Below are 27325 nucleotides of genomic sequence, written 5' to 3'. Positions count from 1 at the left end.
GTAGACTCTCCTACCAAAGGAAACATCCTCTCCACATCCACTCTATCAAGGCTTTTCGCCATCTATAAATTTGCTGATGATACATCCGTTGTTGGTAGTATCTCAGGTGGTGACAAGAGGGCGTACAGGAGTGAGATATGCCAACTAGTGGAGTGGTGTCACAGCAACAACCTGGCACTCAACGTCAGTAAAACGAAAGAGCTGATTGTGGACTTCAAGAAGGGTAAGACGAAGAAACACATACCAATCCTCATAGAGGGATCAGAAGTGGAGAGAGTGAGCAGCTGTACTTTATTAGGAGTTTGAAGAGATTTGGCATGTCAAAGAAATACACTCAAAAACTTATATAGTTGTACCATAGAGAGCATTCTGACAGGCTACATCACTGTCTGGTATGGAAGGCCTACCGCATAGGACTGAAGGAAGCTGCAGTAGGTTGTAAATCTAGTCAGCTCCATCTTGGGTACTAACCTACAAAGTAGCCAGGAGGACATCTTTAGGGAGCAGTGACTCACAAAGGCAACGTCCATTATTAAGAACCTCCAGCAACTAGGACATGCCCTTTTCTCACTGTTACCATCAGGTAGGAGGTACAGAAGCCTGAAGACACACACTCAGCAATTCAGGAACAGCTTCTTCCCCTCCGCCATCTGATGGACATTGAATGTCCATTGAAGACATTGAATCTTTGGACACTAACTCACTCTTTTTTAATACTGTATACAGTATTTCTGTTTTTGCATGTTTTTTAAAAAAATTATTCAATATACATGATGGATCTATTTATTTATTTATTTTTATTATTTTTATTTTATTTATTTTTTTCTCTGCTAGATTAGTTATTGGATTGAACTGCTGGTGCTAAGTTAACAAATTTCATGTCATATGCCAGTGATAATAAACCTGATTCTGATTTTGATTCATTTGATAGATTTCAGTGAGGTCACCCCTCATTCTTCTGAATTATTGTTAATGCAGGCCCAGAGCCATCAAATGCTCTTCATATGACAAGCCATTCAATCCTGGAATTATTTTCCTGAGCCTACTTTGAACCTTCTCCAGTTTCAGCACATACTTTAAGATGAGGAGCCCAAAACTGCTCACAATACTCCAAGTGAGGCCTTACCAGTACTTTATAATATCTCAACATTACAGACTTACTTTTATATTCTAGTTCTCTTGAATGCTAACATTGCATTTGCCTTCCTCACCAGAGACTCAACCAGCAAATTAACCTTTAGGGAATCATGCACAATAACTCTGAGTCTCTTTGTGCCTCCGAGATTTTTGTATTTTCCCTCCATTTAGAAAATAGTCAACCCTTTAATTTTTTTTTCTACTAAAGTGCATAACATTACACTTCCTGACACTATATTCCATCTGCCACTTCTTTGTCCATTCTCCTAATCAGTCCAAGTCCTTCTGTACTCTCTCTACTTCCTCAAAACTATCTACCCCTCCTCCTAACTTCATATCCTCTGCAAACTTTGCAACAAAGCCATCAAGTCTGTCATCGAAATAATTGACATATAACTTTTTAAAAAAAATCGGTCCCAAAGCATACCCCTGTGGAACACTGCTAGTCACTGGTAGCCAACCAGAAAAGGCTCCTTTATTCCTACACTTTGCCTCGTATTTGGCACTTAGTCAAAGGCCTTCTGAAGATTCCAAGTATTATTTTGAAAAAACAGGAACAGAATCTTCTTGAGAACTTCATGTTGAATGGTTAAGGCAATTTAACGAGATATTTGCAGGAATGCTTTTTAAAGTCTGTTGTAAACTTCCCTAACATGGGCAAGACTATATCTAAAATAGCTTCTCAACTTGTCAGTTATATGACTAAGTGGCATTATGATATTATTTATTCAAAGCAGATTGATTTATAGCATTCTTAGCACATTGGAAGCAGAACATGATGCTGGCAAAGTTGAGGCTTAAAAATGTTACAATTTGGGAATTCCAAGAGTGAGATGACTTTTCAGGATCGGCAGTTGCTGTGGCCACAAGAAGTACTCTTTACTTTCTGGATGCGCCAAGCCAGAGAACTTTGTGCAATTCTTAAACTCAGATACAACTTATAATTTAAAGTTTAAAATATATATATCAAGTCCAGTACTGATGATTTTTTTTTTGCAAAAAGCAACATGACAGAAAGGTGAAAGACCGTACCAAAGGACTGAACTGCAGTAATTTCCAACTTGTCTCTTTAGTCTGTTGATTAGAGTACCAGGTATGATTGGTCAGAATAACATAATGATCTTCACTTGGCATGGTTCACTGTTGCGTCATGCATCCACTTTCTGCTGGATGTCATTGTATATGTGCAGATTTTGGAGTTAAAATTCTCCCCTATCCTTTGGCTTTGGATGGAAGGTAAATCACAAATTTAAAAAACCCCAGATTGCAAAAAAAAATCTTCTCCAGGGATATGAGCCCCATCCTCCAGGATGTCTTGTGTGTAATAATGTACCCACCTTCAATTGTGTGAAATGGCAAAAAAACTAATGCTATGCTATCTATATTCTCTGGTTGAACTGTGGCCGAGGATAGGACAACATCGAGATTTGATACTCAGGAAGTTAGCACAAGCAAGCTTAACTACTCAAACTACTAATCTGAATGATGGATGTTATTCTGTGCCGAAACTATTTCAGTACTGTTTCTGCCATTCACACATAGCATCACCTTGTACTGCTTGAGGTCCTGATGATAGCACTGCTTGATCCAGCCTTTGATTTGAAAATAAAGAAGGCAGCACAGTATTGCTGCAGTGCAGGCATGTGATGTAACTGCAGCATAATTGGTTGCTTGACAACCGGTCAAAATGTTTATCCTGGGAATCAGGTAAGAAGGGAACTGCAGGTCAAAATGCTTCTGCTGTTTGCTAAAAATGTTTTGATCAGTCTAGTTGTCAGGATGGTATGGTGGAGGTAGCTTACCTCGACCTGCCCATTTTTTTGCTCATTGAGTACCATTCTGCACATGGCAAAAGCCCCCAGAGACCTTGACTAAGAGGTCATTTCCTAGGTTCTGTGATGTGTTAGGTCAATTATTTGATCCTCCAGAATCAACCTGAAAGGATTAGCAGCTCCACCCTACCTGAATTGTGCACCTTCGCAAGGGTCACAGTTAATAATGAGAGTCCCAACAAAGGATTGAGCATTGTTGGTAACCGCCAGCTATTCTCTAGTCTTTTGTGCTCAACAGGCATGATTTGTCATAATAGAATTGACCTCACGATTTTTGCCAGGCATGGGTCACTGCTACATTATGGAGTCCACATTCTGCATGCATTGATTTTAGGGCTAAAACTCTACCCTATCCTTTGGCCTTAAACGTAAATTGAAAATTTTAAGACACCACGATTGCCCATAAAACTTCTCCAAGAATATGTCCTTTCCTTTCTGAAAGTAATTCAAAGATTTTTGTTTGCTATTAAGCTGTTTTTCTGTTAACCAGTTTGAAATTCTAAATTTCTCCTGCTGCTCATGGTACAGTAATAAAACAAAGATGAACTCTGTTTTTGATACCCAATTCGGGCATAGAAAAATGCTGTCGTCCAGTTGGTTGACCTCTTTAGACTACTGCTGTGGTAGGAAGAATTTTGGGAAATCATCGGTCTGTTAACTCCAAAAGCAAAATAAAAAGGTTCGTAGTTTCATTTTGTGTTGTGAATACTGAAGCGGTATCCAATTTAAGGTCATTGACCTGAAATGCCATCTCTGTGCTCTCTCTTGCAAACACTGCTGGACCTGTGGAGTATTTTCAAAACCTTTTGTTTCAAAGATGTCCAGTAGTTGGAGAGAAATTTTCAGAATGTACCACATAATTTTCCTCAATTATTCTCAATTTAAAGCATTTAAACAAATTATATTGCTGGTGTGCAGTTTAAAGAAACATCATTTTAATATGTTTCTCATGGGTTGATATTTCTCTCTCCCTCGCTGGAGAGAGAAGGAGCCTGTCTGAGATCTTGGTGTTGGCATGGACAGTAGTTTTTGATGGAAGCTAGATCATGGTCTCTGGGGGCTTTGTTATTGCTGCATAGTGACTGTTGGAGGGGGGGAGGGGCAATCTTCTGCTGCTTGTGCGTGGGAAGGGGAGGGTGGCTTTGGGGTCCTAATGTTTTCAGTCGTTCATTCTTTGGGGTTTCTTTCTGTTTCATGGATGTCTGTGAAGAGTAACGATTTTCTGGTTGTGTACTGTATACATTCTCTGATATTAAATTGAACCATTTGAGCCTCCAAACTTGGTTCAAATCAGAATAATATCACTGGCATATGTAGTGAAATTTGTTAACTTAGCGTCAGCAGTACAATGCAATATAGAAAAAAATAAGTAATCAATTACAGTAAATAGATATAAATATATGTATATTAAAAAGTTAAAAATAGTGCAAAAACAAATTATATATAAAAAAGTGAGGTGGTATTCATGGGTTCAATGTCTATTTCGGAATGAAATGGCAGAGGGGAAGAAGCAGTTCTGAATCACTAGATTCATTGGAACCTACATTTGAACCATTGAAAGATGAAAAATGGTTGATATTTTCTCAGACCCATGTAAGTTAAGAAAGCAGATTCTAGCTTCAATTACTGCAGAGCTTTCAAATTTTAGCAAGCATTCCAAATGCAATTCCTCTCATTTTAAAATGAAAGACCTGTATTGGGCTAGAGCAACTTATATTTGAGTTTCCTGTCTTAGAAAGCTGTGGTGTTTGTTTGGCATGCAAACAATTCTTAGGTAAACACAGTGACCAATTTTGGGCAGGTTTCATTATGTAATGGGGGCTTTGATGGATTCTGTGAACCATAGAAGTACCAGCACTTGTATAAAGATAAAAGCAGGTTATTAAACTGCTGCAGTCTTATTTGCAATGTCGTATCGATTTTTGGCAGGGCTAGATTTTTTTAGGGCTGTGTCCATGGTTACATTTGTATATAGAAGGAGGCTCTCAGAGCCAACTGTTGCATATTTCAATCTGAGGGGATATACTTCTGAGCTTCCCTGATTCAATTCTCACTTGTTTTTTCGTTAATGTAGAATTCCGGGACGACTGAATGATAGGCGAACACCTCTCGGAGAGCTCAATTGGATTTTTACAGCCATAACAGACACAATAGCATGGAATGTATTACCTAGAGGTAAGAAGTCTATTCCATTCCCAGTAGTAGGCCAGATGACTCATTTGCTTTTCATTCATTGCCATTAAGAGATTTGCCCAAACTTGAACTACTTCTACCGCAAGTAGAATTACTGTTTTCTTCCAAGCTCGCTGCACGCTTGCACAGTCACAGCAGCCCACCTAACAGTGGATAGATACCCCTGATTAACACATTGCCTCACATTTGTCCAATTGAGGGCTTGCCTATTGTCTTATCGTTGTTAATATCCAGTATCACTTGCTTGGCAAATTGATGGTCGTTTTCAAAGTTCTAAAGTTTGCAGTAAGTGTATTTTTAAATGTTGCTGCTGTAACAAAAGAATTTCTCACTCAGGATCAGTAAAGTGCTTATTATTATTATTACCATACACTACCTTGAGATTCAATTTCTTGCAGTCATTCACAGTAGAGCAAAGAAATACAGTAGGATCAGTGAAAAGCTACACACAAAGTCAGGCAAACAACCAATGTGCAAAAGAAGACAAATAGTGCAATAAAAAAACTGAATAATACTGAGAACATGAGTTGTAGAATCCTTGAAAGTGAGTCCATAGGTTGTTTATTCAGTTCATAGTTGAGGTGAGTGAAGTAATCCACACTGGTTCAAATCACTGGTTGCAGGATAATAACTTTTTCTGAATCTGGCGACGTTGGACCTGAGGCTTCTGTACCTCCTTCCCGATGGCAGCAGTGAGAAGAGAGCATGACATGGATGGTGGGGGTCCTTGATGATGGTTGCTGCTTGTAGATGTGCTCAATTGTGGGAAGGGCCATGCCTGTGATGGACGCTCAATCATAAATGACCTTCTAGTTCAACTTCACAAACAAACCCCACTAACCTGAGGCGCACCCCGATTAACCCTGTCCACACCCCCACAAACCCGTAGCCACTAGACTACCCTTTCTGCCAGAGCCCTACATGCTCACCGCACAAAACTCCACAACCTGATCTCTCCCAACCCAACATTTACATCCATCAGCCCTACCCTCAAACCTAATCCTAATGTCCAACTACTAACCTGAGGCACACTCTGATTAACCCTGGCCACACCCCCACAAACCCAATGACCTGTGTCAGGAGAGACAAGATCCAAGAAAGGCAAGTGTTGGACCTGGTTAATGAAGGCATGGGCCACATCAAAGTGGCAGGGCTGTGTGACACTGAATCTCAAGTGACGAAATCAAAAAGCACAAGAGGGTTGATTCGCCCACTGCCCGAATACTGTGTGTTTACTGCTTCAGAATAGCATCATCACTCATACTGTCATCAGCTTGAAATTTCTCCAAGTAAAATGAAATTTCTTTTATTCATGCTGCATAATTAATATGTAATAAGTTAATCAGCTGCTGGATTCTTCTGCAATTAAAAAAAAATCTGATTATAATTTTCAGGTATATCCAGAATAGCAGTGATGTCAAATTGCAGAACAAATTCTAGTTTGCCTGTGGATTTGCTTACACTTATTTTTAAGTCTTGTTACAGTGTTATTAAGATAGTTCAATGATCTCTTTCAAACATTTAAGTGAATTTTAAGCAAACAACAAAAAAAATTGCTAACTTTTTGTTTCCATAGACCTCTTCCAAAAATTATTTCGGCAGGACCTGCTGGTTGCCAGTTTATTCCGCAATTTTCTTTTAGCCGAAAGGATCATGAGGTCATACAACTGTACCCCTGTCAGTAGTCCTCGTCTACCTCCAACGTACATGCATGCTATGTGGTGAGTTAATGCAACTCCTCTGAAAAGCAAATATCAAGGAAGGCTCTTGTCCAAAGTGATAGTGATTGATTTGAGAACTTCTGAATATCTAAATGTGTTAAGCCTGCAAGAAACCAAATGTAACCCTGTACATAACCCCGTGTCTTTAATATATTGGAGGTGATTCAACAAATATTGGACGTGATTTTCTGTGTCATTGTTTTGAATTGCCTTCAGTTTTTATGGGTATTGTTATAAATCTCAGCATCTAAGCGAATGTGAGAGTTCTTTGTTTCAAACTTTTGAATTTTAATTCTCCCTTAGTTCGGGCAGAACTTGAGTGGTGTAAAATGCCTGCCCACCCCATGGATGCATTACTAACCATGCTAAAAACAGTAAGCTCTCACAAACAGCAAGATGATAATGATCAGATAATCTGTAGGTGTTGGTAAGAAATAAATATTGACCAGGAAAACACCTGGAGTAACATGGCCCATTCTTCAGAATATTGTTGTGGACGCCTTCAGTCCAACACACCCACAATACAACATGGAATGATATTTTTCAGGTTTCTGGAATGAGAATCTGATTGTGTCAAAAGTTTAAAGTTAGAAGTAAATTTATTATCAAAGTGCGTATATGTCACCATATACAGCTCTACCTTGATTTTCATTTTCTTGTGGGCATTCAGAAATACTATAGAATCAATGAAATTCTACACAGACTGACAAGCAACCAATGTGCAAAAGAAGAGAAACAGTGCAAATAAAAGTAAATAAATAAACAACACAAAGAACTTGAGTTTCAGAGTCCTTGAAAGTGAGTCCACATGAAGTGGATCAGTTCAGTTTTGGGGTGAGTGAAGTTATCCACTCTGATTTGGGAGCCTAATAGTTGTAGGGTAATCATTTTTCCTGAACCCGGTGCTGTGGAACCTAAGGCTGCGACCACCTTCCTGATGGCAGTGGCGAGAAGAGAATATGGTGAAGATCCTCGTTGATAGATACTGCTTTCTTGTGGTAGCGCTCCTGGTGGATGTGCTTGATGGTGGGGGAAGGCCTCACCTGCGACGGACTGGGCTGTACCCACCACTTTATGTAGACTTTTCTGTTCCTGGACATTGGTGTTCTTGAGCATGCTTCATCCAAATTGCAAATGGAACTTTCCTCTAGTTGTAGGGTCGATAGTGAGGAGATTACAACTTTGCTGAAGTTCTCAGTTCATTGTGCAAGTATAACCCGGAATTTCTAGTCAGCTGTAACTAGAATTTTCCACCCCACTCATACTTCTGGATGTTTTTCCTTTGGTTTTGTAAGTCTTCCAATGAAGACAAGTTGTTGAAGAGCATTTCATCTTTAAACTTGACACATTCTGACCTTTAGGACTCAGCTTTAAATTCTGCCATTTCAGATGGTCAGCTATTCTACTATTATATTTCAGCATTCCAATTTTCAGCTATTTTCTCTTTCTCCTGGTACATTTCACTTAAACTGCCTCTTCTAACTCACATCACCTCCAGACATACAGTACCTACACCAACATTTTTCACTTGGCTCCAAAAGGACACTTATCCTTCAGTCTTTTCCGGTGTCCAGCCTATTGCAGACTTTCCGTTTTGTTCTCTCCAACCCCAGCTTCCTCTGCGGCTTAACATTTGCTTCATTTCTAAATTTACCCAGTTCTAGATGAAATGTTATCAGAGACTTTTCCCCTTCTTTCCACAGATGCTGCCTTCTCTACTGAAAATTTCCACCTGTTTTCCGCGTTAGGTTGTGAATTTAAATTGATTTAAATGAAAGGAGACAGTGGAATACATTTTATCCAATATGGATAGGACTTTGCGAGGGTGATATGTTTGTGAAGTGAGCCAAATGCAGAGCTCTGGCAGTAGTGAGCATCATAAATCTTGTGTTGATGTATCCAAAAGCTAGCACTGATATGACACAAGCTTCATTGGTTCTGGTCAGATCTGGTCTTCTTTGTCTTCGTTATTAAGACCATATGATACAGAAGCAGAATGGGCCATTTGATACATCTAGTCCACTCTGCCATTTCCCTTTCAACCCTATTCTCCTGCCTCTCCCCATAACCTTTTGTGCCTTGACTAGTCCAAAATCTATTGACCTCTGCCTTAAATACATCCAATGGCCTGACCTCCACTGCAGCTTGATTCATTAGCCTCAGGCAAAAGGAATTTTTCATCCTCTCTGTTCTAAATGAGCAGCCCTCTGTACTGAGACTGTTCCCAGACAAACCCTGCCTTGGGAAACATTCGATAGGTTTCAGTGAGAGCCATCAAAAGCTCTTCATATGGTAACCTTTTAATTCCCGGAATCATTCTTGTAAACCTCTGTACCATCTCCAATGTCAGCACATCCTTTCTTAAATAAGGTGCCTAAACTGCTCACAATCTCCAAGTGAGGCTTCACAGTGCCTTATGAAGCCTCAGTGTTACATTCTTGCCTTTATATTTTACTGCTCTTGAAATGAAAACTAACATTGTATTTGCTTTCCTCACCATCGTTCAACGTACAAGTTAATCTTCAGGGAATCCTGCACAAAGATTCCAAGTCTCTGGATATTTGAATTTTCTCCACGTTTAGAAAATAGTCTACATTTCATTCCTTTTACCAAAGTGCAGGACCTTACACTGTCCGACACAGTATTCCATCTCTCACTTTCTCCTAATTCATCTATATCCTTTTGCAGCCTCCCTCCCTTCTTCAACACAACCTGCTCCTCCACTTGTCTTTGTATCGTTCGCATGTGGTATCACAGTATTGGTGATACTAATGTGTATTTTCAGTTCAAAGTTAAAGTTTAGAATATATTTATTATCAAAGTATACTACTCTGAGATTCTTTTTTGTTGTAGGCTTTCACAAAGCGATACAATAGAAGCTTTGTGTACAATAAAAGACACAATGACAAACAACCAATATGCAAAAGACAAACTGTTCAAATGCAAATGAAAGAAGTAAAAATAATTAAGTAAATAAATAGCATTTAAGGCATGAGTTGTAATGTCCTTGAAAGCGAATCCATAGGTTGTGGAATCAGTTCGCTTTTGAGGTGAGTGAAGTTATCCTTGCTGGTGCAGGAGCCTAATGGTTGCAGAGTAATAACAAATCCTGTACCTAATAATGTGAGGCTGCTATAATTCCTTCCTGATGTCGGCAATGAGACGAGAACATAGCCTGGATGGAGGGGGTCCCTAAGGATGGATGCTGCTTTCTGGTGGCAGCACTCAGAGATTCAGTAAGGTTTTTTAGAGATAAACTTTTGACTAATTAAATGCATAGAATATGCTTAGCAAATCCAAGTGTAGGATTTTTGGAACAGATCCTATGAAATAAAATCAGGTGTATTGTTCTGCAAATCAGTATTTGGAAAAGAAATGTCATGTGTACATCTGTGCACATCTGACAAATGCACTGAAATAAAATTTGATTCTAATCCACGGTTTCCTAATCCTCTCAAAATCCAGTTTTCAGTCATTAAGAATTAATATTAGAATGTCCTTGCAATTTAAAGTGGACTATAAATGCCAAAGGATTCAAGTTATGGTACTTTGTTTATTTGAATTTAATGGAAAAGATCAGATGGATATATGACTCAAATCGGTAGTTTTTTCTGCCTCTTTTTCAATGTCACATGGCTTACTCTGTTGGCAGTCACGTCATTCGTGATTAAGCTTAAAGTGTTTGAATTGTCTATATTTCGATGCAGGCAATGAGCAAAAAGTGATCCTCCTTAAGAAATGTGTGACCCCTAAGAGCTTTGATGTTATGAGGATTTATAGTTCTACAGATGATGTAAATAGTGAGAAGATGAGTTTGTCTGGATATGTGGAACTAATTTAAAATGCTTTGGGTAATTTGATGACCCATTGATACATTTCCTTTCAAACGCAGCATGCTTACACCATGAACATTAAAAAATTAATAATCTTGAACATAAAACAATCTTGAACATGAACAATAATCTTAAACACATGTTGTGTTCAATTCTAGTTGCCTCATTATAGAAAAGATGAGGAAGCTTGAGAGGGTGTGGGATTCTGTCTGCATTAGAGAGCATGGTTTATGAGCATCGGCTGAACAAGCTAGGGCTTTTCTCTTTGGAAAGGAGAAAGGGAAAGATGGGTGACTTATTAATGATGTAGTGTGATAAGAGGCATAGATCAAGTGGATAGCCAGGGACATTTTCCCCAGGCGAATAAGAACAGGCATAATTTTAAGGTGAGTGGAGGAAAGTCTTGGGATTATGTAAGAGGTAAGTTGTTTTTTGATTGATGGGTGCATGAAATGCCCTTACAGGATGGTGGTAGAACAGGGGCTCCCAACCATTTTATGCCACAGACCCCCTACCATCAGCCAAGGTACCATCAGCTGAACTTATAAGACCATAAGATATAAGTGTAGAAGTAGGCTATTCAGCCCATCGAGTCTGCTCCGCCATTCAATCATGGGCTGATCCAATTCTTACAGTCATCCCCACTCCCCTGCTTTCACCCCATACCCTTTGATGTCCTGGCTAATCAAGAACCTATCTATCTCTGCCTTAAATACACCCAGTGACTTGGCCTCCACAGCTGCTTGTGACAATAAATTCCACAGATTTACCACACTCTGACTAAAGTAATTTCTCTGCATCTCAGTTCTAAAAGAATGTCCTTCAATCCTGAAGTCATGCCCTCTTGTTCTAGAATCCCCTACCATGGGAAATAACTTTGCCATATCTAATCTGTTCAGGCCTTTTGACAGTTGGAATGTTTCTATGAGATCCCCCCTCATTTTCCTGAACTCCAGGGAATATAGCCCAAGACATACCAGACGTTCCTCATACGGTAACTCTTTCATTCCTGGTATCATTCACGTGCATCTTCTCTGAAACCTCTCCAATGTCGGTATATCTTTTCTAAAATATGGAGCCCAAAACTGCTCACATCACTCCAAGCTTGGTCTCACGAGTGCCTTAGAGGGCCTCAACATCACATCCCTGCTCTTATATTCTGTACCTCTAGAAATGAATGCCAACGTTGCATTTGCCTTCTTCAGCACTGACTCAACATGCATTCAGTTCCTCTGCCATCTCTGCTTCTCTCATTATAATATCTCCAGCGTCATTTTGCATTGGTCCTATATCTACACTCGACTGTCTTTTGCCTCTTATAGACTTAAATAAGCTTTTAGTATCTTCTTTGATATTAGTCACCAGCTTCCTCTCATAATTCATCTTTTCCTTCTAAATTACCTTCTTTCCTTCTGCAAGTTTTTAAAAGCTCCCCAGTCCTCTATCTTCCCACTAGCTCTGGCTTCCTTGTATGCCCTCTCTTTTGCTTTTACTTTGGCTCTGACTTCACTTGTCAGCCATTGTAATGTCCTTCTTCCCTTTGAAAATTTCTTATTTGGAATGTATCTGTCTTACAGTTAACTCATTTTAAGCAGAAACTCCAGCCATTGCTGCTCTACTGTCTTTCCTGCAAATGTCCCTTTCCAGTCAACTTCGACCAGTTCCCCTCTCCAGGTATTGTAATTTCCTTTATTCCACTGAAATACCAACACATTGAATTTTATTTTTTCCCTCTCAAATTTGAATGTGAACTCAATCATATTGTGATCACTGTTCCCCAAAGGTTCCTTAACCTTAAGCTCTTTTATCACCTCCGGATCATTGCGTAACACTCCATCCAGCACAGCCGATCCCCTCGTGGACTCAACAACAAACTGTTCTAAAAAAGCCATCCCTTATACATTCTACAAAATCTCTTTCTGTCGAGGTCCAGTATTGACCTGGTTTTCCCAGTCCACTTTCATGTTAAAATCCCCAACGATTATCATGACATTGCCTTTCTGACACGCCTTTTCTATCTCCTGTTATAATTTGTAATCCACATTCCAGCTGCTGTTTGGAGGTCTGTATACAACTGCCATTAGGGTCCTTTTACCCTTGCCATTTCTTAACCCATAGAGACTCTACACCTTCCAATCCTATGTCATCTCTTTCCAATGACTTAATATTATTTCTTACACAGAGAGCCACACCAACCCCCTCTATCTTTCTGATACACCATATATCCTTGGATGTTCAGCTCCCAAAGGCAGCCATCCTTTAGCCAAGTTTTAGAGCTGGCAACAATGTCATATTTGCCAATCTGTAGCTGAATTTCAAGATTGTCCATTTTATTCCCTATGCTGCATGCATTCAAATACAACACTCTCATCCAGTATTTGTTGGATTCTGTTTTAAACTGCACCACACCTCAATTGCCCTGTAACTCATGCCAATGACTTTGATTAAGCCTCATCTCATGCTTGTTCTTTCTGTCATCTCTGTTGCACGCAGCCCTATCACACCAGTTCCCGTCCCCCTGCCAAATTAGTTTAAAGTTCAAGCTAAGAACCCATGTTGTGGAGGCAGGTACATTAGGGACGATTATGAATTGGAAAGGCCCATGAATGATAGAAAATCAGAGGGATATATGAAAGGGAAGGGTTAGTTTCATTTTAGAGTAGGCTATAAGGTCAGCACATCATCATGGGCTGCGGAACATGTGCTGTAGTGTTCTATGTTCTATATTACAAAAATAATTGGCATGGAGCTGCAGAAGGAATATTAAGTCTGATGACCAGCAGCTTGGCCAGAAAGGTAATTTTTAAAATCCCTAAAAGAGAGAGTTTCTTGCGTAGAATTTGGAAACTAAAACCAGATTGATCTGCAGGCCTGAAATGGAAATCTGAAGATGATGTGGTACCCAGATGAACTTACAGAGATTGGATTAGGTAAGACATCAAGGAAGACAAGTTTAAGATCATTGCCTTGCTGAACTGGGTTTAAATGTGTGTTACTGAGCAAAAAAGTGATGGACAACATGTGGATTATAACATTTGTGCTTGGCCCTACATGTACATAGAAATAAGTGAAGGGTGCTTTGGATTAGTCAAATAGAGGTAACAAATGATGGTTGAAGATAGCAGCAACAGGTGTGTGAGGCAGAGATTAACAGACACACTGTGTTTCTTGAAAGGGTCGTCCTTAAGTGAAGTAGTCAGTGATACAGATCAAATGAGTTTCAGAGTTTTCATATGCTGCAAGCTTCATCTATTTATTGTAAATTGAAGACTTCGATGGGCATAATTTGGTTCTGAACTGGAGATAACAAAGTTGAATAATTTTCCATTCATCTTGTAAATTAACTGCAGTCCTGCGGGGAGCTTTTTAAAGTGGAGATTACAACTATGAGAAGAGATTTGTTGCAATGACACAGCCCTGCCTAAATCTGTGATTCAGTCTGGCTACTCGTGAATTTGTGGCACAGTCAATGGAGTCATTCCAATGTTATTTGAAGACAATTAACATTGTTCATGCCTCATAAGTAGTGCAGATATTTGGCTTTAAAAAACATAGATATCTTTGGACTCTTAAGAATGTGGTATATGGTTAGGGAAGTGGCCACAAATAGAGTGGTGGAACAGATGCAATGGGCAGTAGTGGTTGCTGCAAGTTCCATTCCTTCTTCTTGTGTAAACGCTGTTAACCCAGGCACAGGTTTTAGCGTTAACAATGTGCTGAAGGACTTGGGAATGAGGGAAGACAGCAATAAATATAGAACAATTTTGAAGTTGGGTTACAGACTGTGATTTGAGAAAAGAAGAGGAAGGATTTGGAATTATTTACACTGTTAAGAGAATGGCACAAAGAATTGCCCAACAACTTAGTGAGAATGGTGTAGAGTTCAAGTTCAAGTTTAATTGTTCAACCGTACATGAATATAGCCAAGCAAAACAGCGTTACTCTAGAGTCAGGCTGCAAAACATAGTACCAGTGGTCATTCGCAGCTCAAGACGCACACAGTTCATATAAGATAGCAGTAGAATATAGTCACACAAAAAAAATTCCAAGGCCCTATGTCCATGAATGCAGCAGTCTGCAGTCAAACATAATACACCGTGTCTTCTGCTGAGTGAACACAGCACGTATGCCATGCCACACTGCCTCCAGCGCTGGTGGAGCACACTGATTCTGATGCCTCTCTCCTGAATGGCTGCAAACCGGTGATGCCGTGGTTTGAAGCTTAGTCCTCCCTACGACTGAGACCATGCAGCTGCCCCACTGTTCGCCAATCAAACAGTGATTGATTTGCAGGACTTGCAGCATTCCATACTACCAATGTCCAGCAGGGTCTCGTGATCACAAAAAAAGTTACCAAGATGATCACTTGCTGCTAGACTGCAGACAGCCTTCGTGCACCAATGCCTCCCTGACGTAGGCAGCAGCACGACCCACGCCAAGTCCAGCTCCTTCAGATCTTCTGCCAATGAGCAACCCGCCAATGGGGTTAACCTGCAGTTCCTTTAGTTTTTAATGTCCAGCAGGGTCTTGTGATTGTGAGAAATAAGTTTAAAAAAAGACAGTAGCACCTTTGGTTGGCTCTGTGAAGCTGCTGTGTCTGAGCATGCTACCTCTTACTGGATCTTAAGGGAACAGAGGCTAAATTTTGTCAGGTATTTGATCTCAAAGAGGGCAGAAGGAACACTAAAAAAGAAGCTAGAATAAAAAATACATACCTTTCTTAAAATCTTCAGTGTTTGAATTTCTGAACTGCTTTGCAGGCAAGCTTGGGATCTCGCGGTGGATATTTGCCTTTCCCAACTACCCACCATTATAGAAGAGGGAACAGCTTTCAGGGTGAGTTGGATGTCTTGATTAAAAAAACATTGTAATCACCTATTCTTAAAATGAAATATCTTACTTGCAGTATCCTCTAATTGTTCTGTTTAATATAATCTGGAATAATTAAAGTGATTACTTGAACTGTGTCATAAATGGTTGTCATTGGTTATTAGGTGGGAGCACACTCCCCTTGTGAGTTTAATGAAATGCTAAATTATGTTAGCACTGTTAGATTAGTGTGTAGAATTGATATTATTCTGGTATTTTTTCTCATTTTCTTGTTTAACCCCTATGCTTGCTTGGAATATTTATATAATCATCTATATATATGTATAGTTGCTCAGTAAATGCTCTAGTGAAAGTAGTGTAGCACTTTCTACATTTTCCAGAAGCTTCTCAGTGTTTCTGCAGTAGGTTTCAGTGGTGTGGGCTTGGTGGGCTGAATGACCCATTTCTGCTCCTAAGTCCTATGGTCTTACAGCCACTTGAAACTAGCTATTTTTTCAAGCACATTTTTGTAGCAATAAACAAATTGGAAGCCTTGCTGCAGGTACTGCAAGTTAGATTTTTTCCCCCAATGTCAATTCTTTTGATATGAAGTATTTTGAATTGATTTACTCCACCCTGACCGACTTTCCTTTTGTTCACCTTCCCCTTGCTTGGCAAAAAAAGAAATGGACTTCTAACTTGTAATGAAATGTCATCAACCTGAAACATTATCTCTGAGTAGCAGCCATAGAGAATTTATTCTGATGGTGCTGTTTCAAAAGACATGCACACATCCTGTTGGCAACATGGAAATTGTTTAGCTTGGGATTTCAACCATACCACAAAGTTTGTGTTCTCATCATTATCCTCTTTCCTTGTTGTCTTTGACACCAGTTATTCTGTTGTCATTCACCCCTGTTCTGATTTATTTAACAACACTTCTGCTTTGACCTATATACTGCTAAACTCTTCCATTTTGATGTTGCCCTCTATGCCATTAAGCATCTTTGATTCTTCTAAAACTTTTTGACTACAATCTCTGAAGCTGCTGCTTTCCTACTGACTCAAGAATCCTACATTACTGATGTTGTTTGGTTCCCAGTTCCCTAGTGCCTTTGATTTTTCAATGTTTTTCCATCATATCATTTTGGAAATGCACTTCTTTAACCAAGGTCTTGGTAACACCTCTGCACATTTCTTTTGATATCTCATTAATTTTCTTATACCTCAAGGTGTCCTGCTCTGGCTTTTCTGTATTATTGACATTACAAATGTAGTTGCTAGCACTCACTGGATTAATAACCATCCCCAAGATAATATTTGCATGTCTTTTAAAAAGTATTAGCTCAGGTTGAAGAGAGCATGAGACTTAACATGGTGATCCCTCACTATTACTACCAGGATCGATTAAAATTTCATCTTAAGAATACTGCCTTTAAAAATCATAACCTTTCAATATGTACAAATACATAAATTCAAAATTTGTTTAAATTTTGCCTGAGATTCATTCAATGTTATTTTGTTTCCTGTTGTGCATGTTCTTCACTTGCTTCCACTTCTCTTTTTGATGAGCAATTGAAAAAAGACATTCAATGTAGTAGTTCGGAACGCTATAACTAGCCCTCTTCCCATCCAACTTTGGGGCCCCTATCTTTATAAGAATGGATTGTGCTGGCATTGGAGAGAGTCCAGAGGAGGTTTACTAGAATGATAACGTGAATGACAACGTTACTCTATGAGGAGTATTTGATGCTCTAGGCCAGTACTCATGGAGTTTAGAAGAATGAAGAGGAATCTCATTGAAATCTATATCAAATATTGAAATGAATGGAATGCAGTGAATGGAAGTGTATGGTCATGCTCTTTGGTAGAAGAAGTAAAAGCCTAGACTATTTTTCAAATGAAGAGAAAATTCAAAAGTCAGTGGTACAAAGGGACTTGAGGGTCCTCATGCAGGATACCCGAAAGGTTAATTTGCAGGTTGAATCAATGGCGAGGAACGCAAATGCAGTGTTAGCATTTGAGAGGCTGTATGAGAGGTTTAGGATATAAAATCAAGGATGTAATGTTAAAGTTTTATAAGGCACTGTTGAGGCCTCGTTTGGAGTATTGTGAACAGTTATACGACCCTTATCTATAAGGAAGCATGTACTTACATTGGAGAGGGTTCAAAGAAGGTTCAAGAAAATTAATCCAGGAGGGCTTGTCTTATGAGGAGCTTTTGATGGTTGTGGGCCTGTACCCACAGGAATTCAGAAGAATGAGGAGGGGGCATCATTGAAATCTATCAAATGTTGAAAGGCCTCGACATAGTAGATTTGGAGAGCATGTTTCTTATGGTGCGTGAGCCTAAAACCCGAGGACACGGCATCAGAATAGAGGGACACCCATTAATAATGTAGATAAGGAGGAATTTCTTTAGCCAGAGAGTGGTGAATCTGTGGAATTCATTGCCACAGGCGGCTGTGGAGGCCAGGTTATTTGGTATATGTAAGGCAGAGACTGATAGATTCTTGATTAGTCCATAAGACAATAAGATATAGGAGCAGAATTAGGCCATTTAGTCCATCACATCTGCTCTGACATTTCATCATCGCTAATCCAGTTTTCCTCTCAGCCCCATCTTCTCCCCTCTTCCCGTACCACTTCATGCCCTACCAATCAAGAATCTTATCAACTTCTTGCTTAAATATGCATAAAGATTTGGCCTCCACGGCTGCCTGTGGCAAATAATTCCACAAATTCACCACCCTCTGGCTAAAGAGATTCCTCCTGGTCTCCATTCTAAAAGGACGCCTGTCAATTCTGAGACTGTGTCCTCTGGTCATAGACTCTTCCATCATAGGAAACATCCTCTCCACAGGCACTTTATTAAGGCCTTTCACTATTCGATAGGTTTCGATGAGGGCACCCCTCATTCTAAATTCTAGTGAGTGCAGGCCCAGAGCCATTAAACACTCTTCATATGACAAGCCATTCAATCCTGCATGAAGAATCCCAAGTCACTTTGTGCCTCAGTTTTTTGTATCTTATCTCCATTTAGAAAATTGTCAACCCTTTCATTTCTTCTACCAAAGTACATGACCATACACCCAAAACTGTCTTTCATCTGCCATTTATTTGCCCATTCTGCTAATCTGCCCAAGTCCTTCCGTAGTGTCTCTACTTCCTCAAAACTACCTGTCCCTCCACCTATCTTCATATCGTCTGTGAACTTTGCAATAAAGCCATCAATTCCGTCATTCAAATCATTGACATATAATGTAAAATGAATTGGTCCGAACACAGACCCCTGTGGAACACCACTAGTCACTGGCAGCTAGTCAGTAAAAGCTCCCTTTATTCCCACTTTTTGCCTCCTGCCTATCGGGCACTGCTTTATTCATGCTGGAATTTTCCCTGTAATACCATGGGTGTGTAGCATGTTAAGCAGCCTCGTGTGTGGCACTTTATCAAAGGCTTTCTGAAAATCCAAGTACACAACACCAACTCATTCTCCGTTGTCTATCCTGCTAGACAGGGCATGAAGGGATACCGGGAAAAAGCAGGAGACCGGGGGCTGAGAGGGAAATAGATCAGCCATGATGAAATTCCAGAACAGACTGGATGGGCCAGCTGGCCTGGTTCTGCTATACTTTATTGTCTTATGGCCTCGATAGAGTGGATGTGGAAAGGATGTTTCCTATAGTGGGGGAGTCCAGGATCTGAAGGCACAGCCTCAGAATACAAGGCCATCCCTTTAGAGCAGAAATGAGGAGGAATTTATTCAGCCATAGGATAGTAAATCTGTGGAATTTATTGTCACAAATCATTGGGTATATTTAAGGTGGAGGTTTATAGTTTCTTGATTAATAAGTTTACGGGAAGAAGGTGGGAGAATGGGTTTGAGAGAATTAATAGATTAGCCATGATGGAATCGCAAAACAGACTTAATAGGCCAAATGGCCGAATTCTGTTCCTATGTCTTATGGTCTTAAAGTAATCAGATTTTACCATATTTGCAGAAAGAACAAGTTTTACTAATTGAAGTCACCCTTTTACCGTCTCCTTTAATCCTCCTAGAGCTTTCAGTTCACTACCAATTAATTCATCATAGCCTACCCATTTTCAAAAGCAATGTAGAACAGTACTGCAGAGGGACAGCCCTTCAGCCCATAATGTTCTGCCAGATCAATTAAATTAGTAAACAAACAGCCACCTAAACTAATTTCTTCTGCCTGTACATTGTCCATATCCTTCTATTTTTCTTACATGGATTTGTCTATCCATATATTTCTAATGTTTCTGCCTCTAACATCATTCCGGCAGCACATTCCAGGCACCCACCTCTCTGTAAAACAAAAAAAATAATTGCCCCTCACATCTCTTTTGAAATTACCCCTCGCACCTTAAATGCATGCCCTCCGGTATTAGACATGTCAACCCTGGGAAAAAGGTGCTGCCTGTCTACTCTATCTATGCCTCTCATAACCATATAAACCGTTCTCAGATCTCCCCTCAGCTTTTGTCGTTCCTGTGAAAACAACCCAAGTTTGTCCAGCCTTTCCCAATGGCACACCCCCACTGATCCATGCAGCATCCTGGTCATTCTCTCCAAAGCCTTGACATCTGACTACAACAGGGGCAACAAGAACTCAATGTAATACTTCAGATACAGCCTACTGGAGTTTTATAAAGCTGCAATATCCCTTCCTGTCTTTTGAATTCAATCCTTGACTAATAAAGGCAAGCATGCAGTATGTCTTCTTAACCACCCTGGCAACCTGTGCAGCCACTTTCAGAGAGCTATGAACTTGGTCCCCAGAATCCCTCTGCTCATCAATGCTTTTAAGGTTCTTGTAAGTTTTGGTTGATAAAGGCATAGAAAGTACTTGCAGAATTAAGTAGAGGATAGATCTTTGCAATGATGCCTGTTGTCATAAATATCTGTTGCAGCACAGTCCATTTTTTGCTGAGCAGCTCACAGCATTCCAAGTGTGGCTGACAATGGGCGTCGAGAACAGGAATCCCCCCGAGCAGTTGCCAATTGTTCTTCAGGTGAGCATGATAGCGAAGTGTCTGTGATGGAACAGAAAGTTATAAGATCAACTCTGAAAGACTGTGGATTAATTTTATTTTTTAACTGATACATGTGGATGGCTCAGAATTTTCTAATTTAGCACAAGACAAATGCATATATAAACAAATATACAATGGTTTGTTATACTTTATATATTTGAGTTTTAGAATTAAAACTTTAGTTCAATAACATCCCGTGAGTAGACTGTGTAAAATAATCAGAAAAATGATCAGTGTTTACCATTTCAAGAATGCTTGGATACGTGATCAGAAATAATGAATCATTCCCCTTAACTAATATACTGGATCAAATATAGTTGTAGTACATGCCCTTAAAACTCACAATTTTTGAATTTATTTTAGAATAATTCTACAACGAGTTTGCTGAGAAATGCATCATTTAATGTTTTATGCATGAAAACCATAGTTTGGAGTATTTGGTTAATTGATCACTTCTAGTGAAATACCATCATTGAATTTGAATGCACAACACATGAGATTCGTGTAACTTGCTTGAATTCCCTTATTGTAAATCATAGGTTCATTGCTTCATATCTCCTTGTCCTCCCTGGTCCCAGAGATTATTAAAACATCAACGGTTATTATAGAAAATAAAAGGAGGCAAGTATAGGTTGGATAAATGATGGCTAGCTATTGGGGAACAGAGAGTAGATAATAAGTTCTATTTCTAACCCACCAGCGTAAATGCTGCAGCCTCAACGATTTACAATTTATATAAGTAATGTCGATGAAGACACTGAAGTTAAATTTTCTGATGGCCGAAGGGTAGGTAGGAAGGTACTGTAAGTTTTGACGAGGACATAAGGAAAGTACGAAGGAGTGTTGATACTTGGATGGTTGACCGAAGATCTGACAAATAAAGAATAATGCAGAAAAAAGTACAGTATGCATTTTGCCAGGAAAATGAAACAAGATGCAATTATTTAAACATCCATGGATTGCAGAGCTCTGAGATTCAGAGAGATGTGAGTGTCCTAGTACAATCTACACAGAAGCGTTGTATGGTAGTAATGTGATGCAGAATTAAAATGTCAGCCAACTGGAAACTGAGCATCAGCCTTGTGAACTGAACTGAGGTCTTTCGCAAAGCAGTCACCCAGTGTCTGTTTGGCACCTCTAGCACGGAGGTGGCTTGCTGTGAAGCAAAAATGAAATTTGCTATATTAGAAGTGAGGGTGGATCATTTTTTTCCCCTGGATGGACTCTGGATCCCTGCATTGTGAGAAGGGGAGGGCTAGGGGGATAGGAGTGGCATTTCCCTCAGTTACATGGGGAAAGAGCCAAGTGAAGAAGAGCAGTTAGTGGACGGGGAAAACGGTGACCAAAAATGGTATGTTCAAAATGCTGAACAAGGATGGTTTGGGAGGGGAAAATGTATCTATTGGCGGAGTGTTGCAGCTGAATGGGCTAGAAATTGAAATCAAGTGGACCCAATTTTTTTGGGGTGAGTGCAGAAGTGTGGGAAATGTAGAAGACTCAGTTAAGACTCCTGCCAACTGGAGGGAAAGTTATGGTGAAAGAAGGAAGAAGCCATCTTAAGTCACTGGTGTTGGTGTTGTAATCAGATCAGATATGATAGAAGCTGATACTAGGGGAATAGACTGAAGGAAAATAAACAGAAGAGTGAAAGGAGGATCTACAGCTAGTCTTCTGTCAGCTTTATTTATCACACGTATATTGAAACATACAGTGGAATGCATTACTCGTGTTAACCACAACGCACCTGAGGATGTGCTGGATGCAGTCTGCAAATGCTGCCGCACTTTCTGGTGCCGACATAGCATGCCCACCATATTCAGCTGATCACAGCGAATCAAGCCCTTTTCCTCTCCCACCCATACACACCAACAGTTGTACAACTGCAGGGCAGGCCTTTGGGCTACGACTTTCAGCTGACTTCCAGGCTTCATTCTTCAGTATCAACCTCCGGACGATAACGGGACCCTGTTGCTCATCTTTTTCCATGCCACTGCCTGAATTTTGTTTATCAAACTTTTATTCCAAGAACCTCTCTTCCTTTCAGTGAAATATATAATAATAACTGTACCTGTCATTCTGAGGTACTGGGTGTAAATAATCTTTTAGATAATGCTTGCAAGTACATCTGTAACTCTGCCTTTCTAACCTCCTGTTGGAACCTTCTATAACAGTTCCTTGATGCAGCATAGCTAAGATTTTCACCAAGAAGGGCATTTCTTTCTGTGCTGCCATTTCTACTTCAATTATGTTACACAAATTTTAGTTCCATAAAATTTCATTTAGATTATCCTGCTTCCCTTCCTTCATTGTTCCTTGTTCCCGCTTAACTTCCAAATTGGGAGATTTGGCATCTCTTTTTTCTGCCAGCTCATTCTGTAGGAGTATGATAAGATTGTTTCTAATGAGCTGTTGCAAGAAGTAGTCACGAAATACACAGAAATCATGGTGACCTAATCCAATAATATGCATAATTCATGACTGTGGACTCAAGAAAATATTCAGGATTATAATTAAAATGGTGAATTCTGCAGGTGCTAGAAGTCTAAAATAAGACTGAAAATGATAGAAATACTGAGCAGTTCAAGTGTCAATGAAGAAGCAAGAAACAGTTAATGTTATTGGATCAACACACAAAATGCTGGAAGAACTCAGGAGTTTAGGCAGCATCTGTGGAGAGGAATAAAAAGTCAATGTTTCAGGTCAAGACCCACCAGGTGTAAGGAAGGGTTACTCATGAAAGGTGAGGAAGGGTCACTCCTGAAGGGTGTTGGCCATAGCTGCTATCTGAACTGCTGAGTTCCTCCAGCACTTAGTGTGTGTTGCTGAAAATTTCCAGCTCCTGCAGAATCTCTTGTGTTTATAAAGTTTTCAGCCAGTGACTTTTCATTAGAACTTTTCAAGGTTCTGTCAAAAGATCATAGGTTTAAAACACAGTAGTAAAACATTTTCTCCTCCAAAATGATCAGAGTGATGTATCAATTGAACTTGTCAAAACAGAATGGTAGATTTATATTAGGCTAAGATCATGGGATATGGAGCAAAGATGCTCAGATGGAATAATCATGATCTTAATGAATGTAGATGTGTCCTGATGGGCTGAATGGTTTCATACTGTTCCTAAGTTCCTCTGTAAACCTTCTAGTTCAAATGACTGTACTTATAAGTAGGACAGTATTCAGCAGAAGTATTAAGATAGCTTGTTGTTAGGACTTTGGTTCAAAATGCAAGCAAAATGTATTCTATAGTTTAGACATCATTTCTCTCCATGCTACTGCTTTCTTGATTATGTAAAATGGATGATGCTGCAAGTTTCCTGTACCCAACGAAACACAGTTTTCTCTTGTTAATTACTTTCTATCCTTTGCCTTTATTAGGTATTGCTTAGCCAAGTCCATCGTCTGCGAGCACTCGATTTGTTGGGAAGGTTTTTGGACTTGGGACCCTGGGCCGTGAGTCTAGTATGTATCCAATTCTATTATAAGGGATTCAACAGTCTCATTTATCCCTCAGTTTGGGAATATGGTGATTCTTTTAAGTTCATTTATTTCTGTCTCTCTTACACTGTTAAAAACAGCAAATAACACTAGTATTCTAAGCTATCTGATATATACGACATGATACACTATGATAAGTTATATTCCGTTGCCGTTTTACAGTTAAAGAGGATAAATTTAAATAAGATACAATTTGTCACTTCCGGATATCTAAAAGACCAGTTCAGTCTTGGTATTGTATTATTTTTGTATGATTTTAATCATAGTCATAGAGTTATACAGCACAGAAACAGGTCCTTCCACCCTTCTTGTCCTGCCAACCAAGGTGCCTTCATAAGCTAGTCTTATACGTCTGTTAATTGGCCAACAATTCCTTTAGCCTTTCCTATTCATGAAACTGTACAAATATCTTTTAAATGTTGAAATTTTACCCGCTTTATTAAGTTTGTACTTCCTCTGGCAGCTCGCTCTATATAACCACCACCTTCTGTGTGGAAATACTTACACTTCAGGTTCCTTGTAAAGTGAGAAGCGAAGGATTTAAATCTGTGCTCTAGTTTTAGACTTCCCTGCTCTGGAGAAGAAGTTTGACATTCATCTTGTCTAAGCCCCTCATGAATTTATATACCTTTGTAAAGTGATCCCTCAATCTCCAGTTTCTCCTTCTTATTCAAGTCTGTCAACTTCATTGTGAAACCTCTCTTCACTTTCTCAAGATTAATGAGGCACTTGGCGCGACACTGTTATATTGCAGGGCATCAGAGTTCCGTTTCAATTCCAGCACTGTCTGTCTGGAGTTTGTACATTCTCCCTGTGACTGCATGGGTTTCTTCTGTGGTGCCCCAGTGTCCTCCCACAGTCCAAAGACGTACAGTTAGTTGGTTAACAGGTCATTGTAAATTATTCTGCACTAGTGTAAAGTAGTTGAGTTGCTGGGGGGCATGACTGATTAAGCTGGAAGGGCCTGTTCCACGATGTATCTCTAAGTAAGAATAAGTAAATAGAACTCAGCAGGTCAGGCAGCATCTTTGTCGAGGAATAAAGATTTCACAGATGTCATTGATCATAGCATCCCTACATGCTGCCTGAGCTACTGAGTTCCTTCAGCACTGTGTGTGTAGCTTCCAGCACTGCACACAGTATATTCCATTTGCGGTCTCCACAGCACTTGGTATAGCTGCAACAAGACATCCCCGACTCATGTATGCAGTGCTCTGTCCACAGCCCTATGCCATCTTCACCACTGTCTAACTGTGTCACCACATTCAGGGAACTGTGTGTTAAACCTCAAGCTCTCTCTGATTTACAGCACTCCCGAGGACCCTGTCTTACACTGCGTATATCCTTCCCAAAATACATCACATATAATTTATCTGAAATAAGGATCTTCCTTCACCCTCTGCCTACTTTCTTGTTTGATCTAGATCCTGTGTAAACTTATACAACCTTCATCATTGTCGTTTTATACACCAGCCGTGCCATCTAATATCTGAATCATTAGTACATCTTCTAAACAACAGAGGGCCCAGCACTGATCCCTGCAGCACATCATTGGTTACAGGCCGCACTGCCACCCTCTGGCTCCTTCCACCAAGCCAAAATGCTAGAGGATCTGACCAGGTCATGCACTGTCTCTGGAGGACAATATACAGTCATCACTTTGGGCTGAGACCCTTTATCAGGACTGCGAAAGGAAGGGGGTAGAAGCCAGAATAACAAAACGGAATGGCCCATTGTCTGCTCCTATTAAATTCCTTCTTCTTCAACCTTTTACCTCTTCTGTCTATCCCCTCCCAGTTTCTCCCATCTTCTTGGAGCCTTCTCATTCTATAAAGATTGTTTTTTTTTGTCACATGTACATGGAAGCACCATGAAATATTTTGTTTGTGTCAATGACTAACACATTCCGAGGGTGTGCTGGAGCCAGCCAGCAAGCGTCGCCGTGCTGCTGGTGCCAACATAGCATGCCCACAACTCACTAACCCTAACGTATTTGATGTTGGAATGGAAAGGAAACCAGAGCATCACAGCTAACCGGAGTCAAGGGGAGAACAGCAGCGGGAATTGAACCTGGATCAGCGATCGATGGCACTGTAAACTCTTGTGATAACTACTACACACCTGTGTCGCCAATAAAAATAAGTAGAAAACTTACTAGAATTCATTTTGGAAAATATAGCAGCATTACTTGGAAGAACATAACATTTGTATTAATACATTGGAAATCAGGTCCAAGTTTTAAATATAAGCTTAAGATACTATTATTAGCACTATTGACACTTGTGTGCTTTTCATTGACAGGCATTATCCGTTGGTATTTTTCCATATGTTTTGAAACTACTTCAGAGTTCAGCCCGGGAATTGAGGCCACTTCTTGTTTTCATCTGGGCCAAAATCTTGGCTGTGGATAGTGTGAGTAATATCGTTGTTTCATTTTAAAGGAAATGCGTGGAAAACATTTCATGTGGGATGTGGGCAAAGTATGCAGATTTTGTTTAGATTTCTCAAGAACTGAAACTTATTTGTGTGAAGTGAGTTTTCTTTTATACAAATTCTATTCTGCCACATGCTTATGTAGTTGTCTTTCTTGTATATTATCCTGAGAAAACTGGTAAGTCTAAAGCTGAACAGCAGATTTCCTCGTGTTTGCCTTGAGTATTATTCAACATTGCTTTGCTTTCATTTAATATTAGAATCTGAGGAATTATAATAAAAATTGACAGGAAGAGAATGAGGATAGTAACAGCAGGGCAATAGCTTTCTTGTGCATGAATGATATCCATTTTATGATTCAATGTCTTTGTATTGTCTTAAATCCTTCCACTTATCCAGATGCTGTTGACCTCTTTGCCGTGCTGTGCACTTCCATGTTTTGCTGAGTCAATCTTTGTTCTAATCTGCTCTGTCAGCTCTACGTCATCTGCCATCTGCTCCTGAATAACTCCCTTTGTAAACATCGGGTCAGTTTCCACACCGATTCTAATTTGCACCCACTTTCTGGACTCTTCACCAAGCCATGTCTAATGTACCACTAGGTGTGATATTGAGACCTGCACGAGTAAGCTTGTGTAACTCATTTACTGGCTAAACTGCAGCTATCCTGCCTGATTGTCTATAAAATCTGAAAGGCTTCAGTGTACGTAGTCCTGAACAGTCATAAGAATCAGCTGCTAAGCTGCTAGATCAGTCTTTAACACAAGATTTTGCAGATGCTGGATATCCACAGTGACTTTCTTACTCTCCATTAC

General features: G+C 39.8%; 1 protein-coding gene across 1 annotated transcript in view; it reads left to right on the top strand.

The window, feature by feature from the left end:
• The window catches only part of rptor (regulatory associated protein of MTOR, complex 1), a 499208-nt gene that overhangs the window by 255477 nt on the left and 216406 nt on the right, over positions 1–27325 (top strand). The window contains exons 8-13 of the mRNA XM_059948392.1: positions 5044–5144; positions 6739–6883; positions 15477–15552; positions 20461–20562; positions 23958–24041; positions 26379–26489. Coding sequence (XP_059804375.1) covers positions 5044–5144; positions 6739–6883; positions 15477–15552; positions 20461–20562; positions 23958–24041; positions 26379–26489 — 619 coding nt within the window. The remainder of the gene's footprint in view (positions 1–5043; positions 5145–6738; positions 6884–15476; positions 15553–20460; positions 20563–23957; positions 24042–26378; positions 26490–27325) is intronic.

Source organism: Hypanus sabinus, chromosome 23 (assembly GCF_030144855.1).
Source record: "Hypanus sabinus isolate sHypSab1 chromosome 23, sHypSab1.hap1, whole genome shotgun sequence".
Lineage (NCBI taxonomy): Eukaryota > Metazoa > Chordata > Chondrichthyes > Myliobatiformes > Dasyatidae > Hypanus > Hypanus sabinus.
Note: the sequence above shows the minus strand (reverse complement) of the source record. Positions and strands in the feature narration are given on the sequence as shown.